We start from the raw sequence: 11,623 nt of genomic DNA, 5'->3' as shown, positions 1-11,623 counted from the left end.
ATAAGTTATTATTGTAATTATTATAAAATGGTTAGTTAAATANTTGTGAAATTGTGGGCTTGACTGCACCTGGTTTTTAAGTAGAGCTTGTTTTATGAAACTAGTTTTGCCTTTAGTTGTAGCTGTTGGAAGGAGATTGACAATGCCACCTGCCTGACACGTGTGCTCATCTCATGCTTATCTTAAGTTCCTAAGGAAATATTGACACATAGCTTTAAAGGCATTAAGTTATTAAATATATTTAGTTTTCGAAGAGGAAAAAAAATGACATTTTTTTTTTTTTGATATTTTATAAATCAAAATCATAGATACGAATCCTAAGGTCACCTAATTTCTTATGGTATTTATATGGCAGAATTATGGAATTGAATATAACTTTAATAAGTTATTATTGTAATTATTATAAAATGGTTAGTTAAATAAATATGATTAACTAAATTTTAAGATATACATTATCATCACATTATAGATTTGTTTTACAGTAAACAACTTTTCCTCATCTAAGGTTTGCCTTAATGACACTTTTCCATCTAAAAAGTTTCAAAATATCACTTTTCCACCCAACATTTATATTCCGTTAATAATCAAAATACACTTCATTTTCTCAATCGACGTTTGGCGAGTCATCAGCACTGTTTTAAAACCCGGTCCGGCCCTACCGGTTTAATTGGGACCCAAGAGCTTCACTGGGCCAGGTTAACATTTTTTCTATTCACCCAAAACCCTTGAATTTTGGATGATGATCGGCGAACAATTAAAAGTCGAGATATTGCAACTTTTGAAGAGAAAGTGCAATGGTGGTGACGAAGTTGATTTCCAATAAGTGAATCAGCCGAAAAAAAAAAAAAAAAAAAAACTAGCAGCGGCAACAATTGGCTTTTGCTAGCAATTGGTTAGGCTAAAGAAGATGGGGTGAGGTGGGTTTTGGTCGAGAGGAAAAGGGAAGTATTTTCGAGATGATGGGGAGGGTTGTCAACGCCAGCATCAATGAGATCTGGTCAAAATCGAACCGATTTCAACCAAATCTTGGGTAGATTTTCTAGGGAATTGGCTCAAGGGACGATTGGAATTGCATTTGGGGTGTCGCCACTGCCAACCAGTCACCGACCGATTTGTATTTGGGGTGTGTTTGCTAAATTTTAAACCTATAAGGACTTAATGAATTTTTAGGGGTGTATTTACTTAATTTTAAAAGTTTTGTCACCCAGTTTGACCGGCCGGTCAACCCAGGAACCAACAACTTTGCTAGGTTTCACCCCGACTAGTTATTAAAACATTAGTTACCAAGATCCAGGGAAAGAAGGTTTTTGTAGAGTGGATGTCAGTAGATCAAATGGTGGTAATTAATTGAATATTCGTCGCCGAAATCAACTGAAAATCAACTAAAAACAGGAAACCCTACCTTTGCAGTGGCTAGTAATCGACGAGAAATCATATGCTAGAGTAGAGAATTTTTTTAAAAAGGAGATCAGAGGTTCAAATGGTGGTGACAAAAAGAATTTTCACTGTCGAAATCAATTTTAAATAGTAATAGAATATTAACTTTGGGTGAAAAAGTGGTATTTTGAAACTTTTGGGTGAAAAAGTCATTAAGGCAAATCTTGGGTGGGAAAAGGTTGCTTACTCTTTGTTTTAATATCAAATGAAATCTGATAAATGAATATAAAATTTGGGAAATCTTCTTGAACATAACTTAAATCCAGATTCCAAGTTAGGTAACCCCCAATATGACTTTTTTATGATAAAACATGCGATAATTTAGCAGTCAGATATGTATGACCACCAATCAAGTAGTAGATATAGATTGGTATTGTTTCATTTAAAGTAATCCATCTTCCATCCCTTTAAACAATCAATTCTCTTCAAAGAAACCATACAAAATGTACTAAGAATTATTATTACACCATCCCCTCCCATAATTAACGGATAAGATTAAGCAAAATTATTAAATTTCAATTAAACAGAGTGTTGAAGTTGATTTCAGCCTTGTTAACATTCACAGGACGACTGATATATAGAGGCAGAAAGGAGATGACTGAACCAAGCAGATAATTTTGTATTTACTATTTCATGAATAGCAAAAGGTGGGAAATTTTTTGTCTCACATTGTTTCTTTTTCTGAACTGTGAAAATATAAACGCATTCTGCTCAAACTAGAGACATTATTTACACAAAAAAATGAATTCATCTAATCTATAATTCCAAAAACGCTGTAAAAACCTTACTGTGGTTGTGCAGAAGTTTCTGTTTCTGGTTTTCTTTCTTCAAGCAACGGTGTTGTGTTTGACCTTTCTGTCCTACTCACTTGATGCTCACTTTCTTCATTAAATCTATCCACGCTGTGCAGAAATATTCCTGGTATGCAGATGAATTCAGTTAGGCAAGATTTCACAATCAGTTATGTGACTCGTTAGAAGTTTCAAAACTATTAGACTCTGGTTTAATCGGCAGATATAAGCAAATATTAGAACAATTACCCGCCCAGAAAAAGGAACAGGTGAGAATTAAATGGTTCTCCAGAAGATGATAGCGGAACTATCGAGCTATGACTTTACCTATAAACCATATCACTGCTGCTGGAAATAATATGGCGGTCAGAATAAGAGCAGTCTCCCTCCAATTGTTAACACGGTCCTGTCAAGGATGTTTATTAAGAGTTTGAGACATTATAACTACAATTTAAAAACATAAAGAGTTAACATGCAATGAACTTTAAAATCTTATAACTGTGGAAACCAACAGTGTCTAACTTTTGTTAGAATGAAGCGAAGATCATATGAAAAAGATTACAAAACCACTACTTCAATGGATTACAATGGAACGACCAAAAGCTTAGAAAACATCTTGGTCAGTGAATAGTTTTCATTATTTTTTAATAATAATGCAGTCTATGAAGGCAAACCTGAAGAACCCCAACAAGTGGCGAGGAAGGAACATCTCCAAAGATGTGAATCGAAACAGTAGAGACAGCCATAGATAGCGGTCTCAAACTTGGTTTAACACAATGGAGACTTATGTAATTTACAGGACCCTGCAAAAGACTCATAAAAGATTCATTAAAAGGGTTATTCTACATTCTTCCCAATAGATATGCATTTTTGAGCTAGAATATCAGTTTAATAAAAGTAACTAATTTACTGAGCAACACAATATTCTATAGCTTGCATGCATAAAGTATATGCTAGCTTAATGCCAATATCTTCCATAATTAATTTTATAATGTTTTTTAACTTAACATTCAGTATACTAATTAATTATTCCTGTCACTGAAGTAAAGTTCAGCCAATACAACTGATAAAAGTTATCGGAAGATCAAGGTTCAAATAGTAACATTAAAAAAAAAGGTATTTTCACTGGCACAAATAAAGCTTCCAAACATGTTTTTACATGTTTCAGTTTGAGGAGCATATAGCAAAGGAATTTCCAAATTAAGATCACTGCTTGAAGACATATTAAGTAAAACTTATCTACTAGCATAAAAAATTTTACATGAAGAACGAGAAGCATTTAATATTTGCACTAGCAATATTAACAGGAGCATCTACACAAACATGAGGTGTTTTCAGTCTTCGGAAAAGTAATACCTGAATGGCGAAGACCAATAGTTCACCAATGGAGAAAAGAGCAAGGAAAGCATACAAGTTCTTATTACAAAAGGCACCAAAGCAAAATATTGCCCCAACAAATGTTGTCGCTGAGAGAAGCTGCAAAAGAAGATCAAATAAGAGTTTAGTCCTACAAATTTTTACTGGTATCATGTAAGTTGAACGAAGTTAAGCAAGCTAAGTATTCAGAAGGACCAACAAAATTTGAAGCATAAATGATATTTCTTTTTTCTTTATTCACTTATATTGGGTTAAAAGAATAAATTTTTGCATGAACTCAACACATTGAGCATTTTATTAGACAACTTTGGATTTTGTTAATCCTATACGTACAACAGCCCAAACTGGGGACAACATAATGCATTCAGGAGTAAATAACTATATAAGGAAAGACGCCAGAGCATTTACCTTAAAAGCATTAGAGATTGTCGAATTCATATAATCCAGAATATAACCTCCTGCTATTGTGCCCAATATGCCACAGACAACAGTAATTCCACCAAAGATCATATCTGCATCACTCTGCAAAAGAACCCTAACTTTTTAAGCAATGTAACCATATTATTGTGCTACTTCAGTTTATTTGGTAAAATTATTATCTATATATGCAAACAAAATGTGAGAATATGATAAAAGAAAACTTTCCCCAATCAAATTAATATCACATCCAAGCTAAAACCTTACCATGTTGTAAATGCTACGACCAGCCTTTGGTCCCCAATACGAGTAAGCGCCTATGACAAAAGTGTATGCTATATAACCTGAAAACAGGAACTTACATTTTCAGTAACTAGTTTATAATGACATGGAAGCATAACAAATATTGAAATGATTACATCTCAGATATCCCAAAGTGAATATTATGAGAAAAATGTTTATCTTGAAACTTGCTGATTATAGTAAATTTATCCAAGAAAACCCATAGAGCTCAATAAAAGGAAAAAACAACATCAAAAATCCGGAGATATGTAAAGCAAAGTGAAAAAATTACCTAGAACATTGATGACATACACCTTATCAACCAAAAGAACTTTCAGATCTTTAATGATATTACTATCTTTTGACCTGCAATAATGGTAGGTCCAACACAGTCAATAATATGTTCCAACTAATAAGACAATCATCTCACATATGTTGAATACTTGATTAGGAACTTGAACTAGTTGTAAATATGTAGACTATTTCATAAACAGATTCTATGAGATTAACATGAACAACATAAAACGTGAGATAATTCATTTACACAAAGATCAAAACTTGATTGGGAACTTGAACAAAATTACCCTGATTAGTTTAACTCAATCCACCAATGATTAAGGTAATCCCACTCCTACCCTACATACCAAGTTATCATGGTAGAAGTTCCGCTATACTACAACAGACGGGATTAAGACATATAGAAGAACATGCAATCATACACACACACACACACACACATATATAAAAGAAATTCAAGCTATGTGTCCTCACTTGGAAGATTTGTTTGAGTTTTTGTTATCAACATCTTCCTTTAGGGACGTGTGACTTTTAGCAGTAGTAACCTCTACATCTGCATCATGCATAAACTCAACAAATGAGAAGAGACTAAATATTATCAATTAATATGGCCACCTATCTTCACAAAGAGTCTAAAATTTATGTTCCAATTCAAAGAGTCTAAAATTTATGTTCCAATTCAAAGAGTCATTGGGCGCAAAAAAATAATTAACAAATTTCAAACCTATGGTTTCTTCTTGTTTTTAACTGCATTGAATAAAATTTAGAATTTCCACTAAACCAGAAAATGGATTGAGGACTTCGGGAACTTTGTTGAAGCCATTTAATCACACATTTATTAAACCATGTTGGGAGATCATAAATTTTTTACTTTCTTATTTTTTATACTTATTGATAAATAACTATGAAGGATTAAGTAACTGTTAAACTACTGCTGACAAGTTACATAAGATAAATAAACTGCAAAGTAGTGAGAGTAATTAACTAAGCACGTAACAAACTTGAATCTTCAAATGTCAGATATAGATAAAAAAATGCTAAAGCAAAGAATTTATGACTACTACTAATGGAAAGAATTTTTAAACTTTTAAGTCTAGTGTATTCAACATACGCTGACAGGACAGATAAATTTTTATCTGTTATGCATCCAGTCCATAAAGAAATGGACTGTTTTTTTCAGAAACAAGCAATTATTAAGAACAAGTAAATTTTCTTTATTGATCAATAAAATTTCTTGTTTCCTAAAAGAAAATAATTATATAAAAGAGAAAAAAGGAAAACGAAAAATATCTTAGAATTTATATGCTTATTCTGATGCATTTTATCATATATCTGAATAAATTTGATAGCATATAGTCCATACCTTGGCTTTCAGGAAGAGCTGTCTCTATATCTGTCAGTGCTTTCTTTGATTCTGTGTGAGCAAAACCTGTATCCAGAAAATGTTTATAGATAGCTGGAATATGTCAGAATGATCAAATCACTCGGTATGTAAGCAACATGCACCTTTCAACTGCAAAGGCTTCATAACAAAACCTAGAACAACAAATGGAAACATCAGTATTGCCTCCCCGAAGAATGCATAACGCCAACTAAAATGGTCTCCCACCTATTAAGAAAGAAGGAAGATGATTGTAATTTCACCCACAAATAAAAGGGCATGCATTTTGAAAAGGAAACGGGAATCAGTGATGTCAACACAACATATTATGAACAATAATAAAGCTTAAAAAAATCTCAACGAGATATATAAGAAAAGCTAAATTTTCACCCTGAATATTTGACAGAAGAACATTAGTAATCATAGGAAATAACAAAAAATTAAATTAAATTAAAAAAAGAGAGAGAGAGAGAGAGAGAACAATACTTACCAAGCCACCATAAACATAGCCGATTGCATAGCCAGTTGGTATACACATGTAAAATATTCCAAGCCATGCTGTTTTCTGAAGCAAAGGAAGAGTATAAGACACAGGTTTACAGAAAGAGTGCCAAAATTGAATGCTGCATTTGATATCAAGATATTTATACCAGCCATTTTTACAAACTCAATTGTAATAGATTTTCTTCAAAGTCAAAGTAAGACTGTCTCAGCTTGCCACATCAAAAAGCATACCAGTAGATCCAAAAATAAACAGACAAGGTACTCTCTTCAACTTCCCCTCAAAAATTTTGAATGCAACAATTTTGAGAAGGGCTGATATACATTAAAATTTGAAATAAAGAGAAGTATCTCAACTGGCCAAAATGTAAGGCAATTGAAAAGTAAAAGTAATTTGATGAAGACTCCCTCCAACTTCATTAGAAGTTTGGGTTCTTTTTGTAAAGCAATAGAGCTTTGTGGATAAGCAAACTTTGATTAGTCCTATAATATCCAACAATTAAGGTCTTGCAAGCAGGGAGAATAACTTAAGACATAACGGAACAAAGCATACAAAAACCTACAGTAAGAGCAGAAATCATAGGACAGAGAGTGCCTTTACATGTAAGCAAGTTATTTTTCACACCGGTGTAAGTTTCTATCACTTGAATAAGATAATTGTATATTTTCTAATAACTTGTGAATCAGACAAGTGGCAGTTTTATGGTTTGCACACTTTGATCTGTGTTCAAAGTACTGAAATGTCTTAATAAGGTTTATTTTCATTAGTATAGTGTAAGGTTATTTCATTTAAATTTATTTAGAATCGATAATATATAGGAAGGCTACTAAATAATGGTGGTGGACACCTTGACTCTCTTTTTCCTCCCTAACTCAAAACTCTTAACACAGAGAAGCAAATTAAGTCTACTTCATGTTGGTTCTTAAGTCCAAGATCTTAAATCTTCAAGTAACTGGCCCCCAGGGCACCATTCAGAACAAGATATGATGAAATTACCTAAGAGATTACTAGTATTCTTTGCCCACAGAGACTAAATATTTGAATTGAAGAAGCATCCATGCTAAGTTAATACAATCTTGTGTACTTAACAACAGTATGCCCTTCATCTAGCACAAAAAGGAAATATTTGATGAATATAATAAAACTTCATTCATTTTATAATTTTATTTGTAGTCATTCTTCAGAAGCTAGATATTCATTAAAACAGCTACTTCTCTGCTCGTAAATTTTTTAAAGAAATACAACCTGGGAAACTGGAGCATTATCATCAATAAATGGAGCTGCAAGACTAATAAATGAAGCCTCCCCTACACCAACTAGCCTGGAGAGACAACCATGATATAGTACTAGTTAATTTGTTGAATTAAATAAATCAATAATAAAACTGAAGGAAGATAAGGACATAAGTCACCAACTTACATGCGGCAGATTGTAATGGACCAGAAATCCCTTGAAAAACCACAACCTATTACAGCCACGGTCCAAACTGACAATCCAACTCCAATAAGCCTAAATGGATTAAGACTGCAAAAATTCACAAGTATATTAGGACTCATGCCAAAGTAAATGCACTATATTAAATCAGAAATCTAGTTCAGGAGAATAGTACAAAAGCAAGGGACAAGGGCCAAACTATTCTTTTTTTCCAATCCTGCTCTGTTAACATGCTAAAAATATAGTTCCTAAAATAGATATTTTCTCAATGATTATGGCAGAGCCCACAACCAAATACAAGAAACATGCGTCAATAAGTGATTCAGGCTACATCAAATTGAGGTCAAAATAGTTAAGATGACAAGAGGCTGAAAAACACACGCCAAGTAAACATAGAGTTGCAATCATATGATTGTTTCAAGTGCCTCATAAACTTCAAATTTGTTGCTTTAACATACAAATATTTTGTAGGGAAAACTCCATGACTGGGAAGACTATTTTTGAAATATTTCACTATGATCTTCCATAATCAAAGCCCCATGCATATGTCAATCATGTCTATCATAAGATCAGATGAATTTCTAGTTTTAAGTATAAGATTTAGACATTTTAATTTAAGTAATTAATACCTTTTATAATTATAAGTATCTGTTCACTTATCTCCAGCATATCTAGCCTATCTAGCATATCAAAAAACTAAAAACCAGGCCCCTCTACCTACACAGTTACAGGCTGACAAAAAGGCATGCAAAGAAGATAATTACCTCTTTGCCAATGATGCAAATATTGGGGAAGCCACTAGCAATCCAACCATGAAAGCGGACGATAGAACACCGTCTTCAAAATTGTTTAAGTTAAACTCCCCCCTGTAAGCAACCATGAAAAAATTTAAGTCAAAGGAGTTGCAAAGTCTTATTAAAATTTGAGCAATTTTAGAGCACGGCCAAAAAGGCACATATAAACATAGCACTATAGCAGTAGTTCCCATAAGGTAAGTGACGCAGATTGGACAAAAAAGAATATATATATAATGCACATGAAGTTCTCAATTTTTTTATTTTTTTCTTATTTTATTTTTTGTGATTACAATCCACCTAATGAAATCAATTACAAGTATATAATATTTACCATCCAATTCCTCAAGAGGCATGAACAGCTATGAAAATTTAAATGAAAGCCTCAATGTAAGCTTACTGTATTCCGCTACCAGATGTGCATGTGCCATCTGTGCAAGTTCTGCGGCTCCCATTCACACCATTGCTTGCAATTGCTCCTCGATCCACATAATTCAACATGTTGATCACACAGAAAATAGCCAGTAGCCTGAACAGTACAGCAGATTTTGTAATACACTAAAATTAAGATATCATCAGTCATGATCCGATCATAAGATCAGCAAACCTTCACCATGTAAAGATATATAAAACATAGATCGAACACCACCCAAATTAACTCACCTCCCGACTGGCACTACCTTGACTGTGCTACACTTCATTAAATTCATTAAAGAATAATAGCTCAAATTCATCTAGATCTCAATGTCAGTAGCTCAGCTCATAATACAACAGCATTTATTGAAGAACTCTTAACATTGAATGCTTTCACACACTAAAATTGATACAAAATCACTATTGAAAGTGCTTACAGTTTTACCAAACAACATATTTCATTTGAACTCAATCATTAAACTTCATTCGACTAAAATAAACTTAATTCCCTCAGAAACCAAACAAAATCCCATAATGTGCATACTCAACAAGTATAATTCTTACCAAAATTTCGATTTCTACACTATATCTAACAACCCCACAGAGAAACAAAATCTAAAATCTCTTCTTTATTCACTTTCCCTTCACTTTCTCAGCAACCAAACAGACAGAAACTAAAAAAACACAGTAAACAGAGCAAAGAAGTACCTCTTTGGAGTGAACCACGACGGCTTTGGAGGAGCCAATGACACTGAGTTTCTGGCCATCTCTATGTCCACCACAGATGGGTTTGGTGCGTCTAAAGAAGCAGTTTTTGCTTCTTCTTTTGCCATACAAAGGATTAAGAGGTAATATATTTAAGCACTACTACCGCTTCTTTGTTCTTTGGTTTGGTTGTTTTGAATGGTAGTTGACGTAGTGAATTCTCCAAGTCTTAACTACCCTCAGCAGCTTTTTGTTGTCACTTTCAGCTGCTGGTAAAAGTGCTTTTTACTGTATAGTTTTGGTTTTTTAGCTTCCGCTTTTTGAATTTATAAGAGATAAAGATAAGCTTTAAGATGAGTAGATTACTGCAAATATTTAGTTAAGATGCCAATTCTAGTCCTAGATTTTACCAAAATTCTTGGAATTTTATCCTCTGTGTCCGCATGTATTATAAATTCAAGTGCTTCTGGTATTAAATTGTGCCACGTACGCATCTAGTGATGATCAGCAAGCATCTTAAAATAATTAACAGGACACCATGAGGTTTAATTAAATAAGTAAGTCCCCTCATATTTCATAAATAATGAAAATCCTCTTGTATAATGTTAGAGTTTATAACATTATAGGTTAATAAATATTTACTTCATTACCAATCTGCTGTTTATTTTAAGTTTTAACATCAAAATATTAACAATAAGAGACTTTCAGTTATTTCTCTAATTATATGGAGATATTATAATTTAGTTATACTGAATTATTAACCCTTTTATTAAAATTAGTAGATTCATTTAATTGTGGGCTATCTAGGCTAACACTATATCATGACCTGTAAAAGAGTAAATTTAATAATCATTTTAAAGATTTAATTGAAAATTAGATTGATATTTAAGAAAGAAAAAATTGAGAGAAATTTATGAAAACATTAAATTTATTACTTGGTGGTGTGTATGTATATTAATTTATGATAAAATAGTGTTACATGTACAAACTACAGTGTATAAACTAATATGATACAACTCTTTTATTGTCGTAACATTCATCTATATTAATTAACATTTATTAAGTTGATTTTGTATATAAATTCATATATTCATTTTATATCATATCAGTTTGTAGAAAGAGTTTATATATTTAGTATTATTTTTTATGATGTTGTGATCTAACACTATTATAATACCATAGACAAAAAATAAAAATAAAAAAAATCAATATTTATTTTGTTAGCATTACACCAAAAAGGTTAAATACATTTTATCCCTTAAGTATCTAAAATACATTTTATCACTTAAATATCTAATATAACAATTTATCCTATATCGCGATATCTTGTTAGGGTTTTGGTATCAAATGTGTTAGTTTGATGAAACGAAATTGTTATTCAGTGATATCTCCACGGGGAAACTATATCCTTAGGCATACTAAAATTACAACATGACACCTTGATCCAAGTGAATGTTCAGAACAATGTAACCCCTATACAACTAGAGAGTAACATTTCAACCCCTCATAAGAATCAAGGTGTTCTTGATTTTGTTACAACACTTTCAACCCCTATATAAGAATCAAAACAGATAGGTGGTACTCCTACATAATTTTTCTGGATAAAAAATACATTTTATATGAAAAATATTTTTCGGAATTTTTCTTTTTCTTTCTATCAAATTTTGTGTTAAATAACAGATTAGGCTAAAGACGGTTATCTTTTGGATGAAAATGTCACTATATTATAATATTTGCAATAGTTTATTATAGTGACGGGTCTCGAATTTACTGGTTTAACCGGTTTGACCAG

General features: G+C 32.3%; 1 protein-coding gene across 1 annotated transcript; it reads right to left on the bottom strand.

The window, feature by feature from the left end:
• Positions 1 to 1,990: 1,990 nt before the first annotated feature.
• On the bottom strand, positions 1,991 to 10,117 carry LOC116137392 (probable sphingolipid transporter spinster homolog 2). Its single transcript, XM_031423080.1, has 16 exons — positions 9,835 to 10,117; positions 9,113 to 9,241; positions 8,683 to 8,784; positions 7,904 to 8,008; positions 7,730 to 7,805; positions 6,473 to 6,547; positions 6,108 to 6,210; positions 5,965 to 6,030; positions 5,076 to 5,154; positions 4,597 to 4,670; positions 4,290 to 4,366; positions 4,014 to 4,127; positions 3,585 to 3,704; positions 2,903 to 3,031; positions 2,556 to 2,634; positions 1,991 to 2,355 (listed from the first exon to the last, which is right to left on the bottom strand). Exons 1-16 carry the CDS (start codon positions 9,957 to 9,959, stop codon positions 2,222 to 2,224), a joined length of 1,587 nt encoding a protein of 528 aa, XP_031278940.1. The 5' UTR covers positions 9,960 to 10,117; the 3' UTR covers positions 1,991 to 2,221.
• Positions 10,118 to 11,623: the final 1,506 nt, after the last annotated feature.

This window comes from Pistacia vera, unplaced genomic scaffold (assembly GCF_008641045.1).
Source record: "Pistacia vera cultivar Batoury unplaced genomic scaffold, PisVer_v2 Contig323, whole genome shotgun sequence".
Classification (NCBI taxonomy): Eukaryota; Viridiplantae; Streptophyta; class Magnoliopsida; order Sapindales; family Anacardiaceae; genus Pistacia; species Pistacia vera.
The sequence above is the reverse complement of the archived record's forward strand: the minus strand, read 5'-3'. Positions and strand labels throughout refer to the sequence as shown.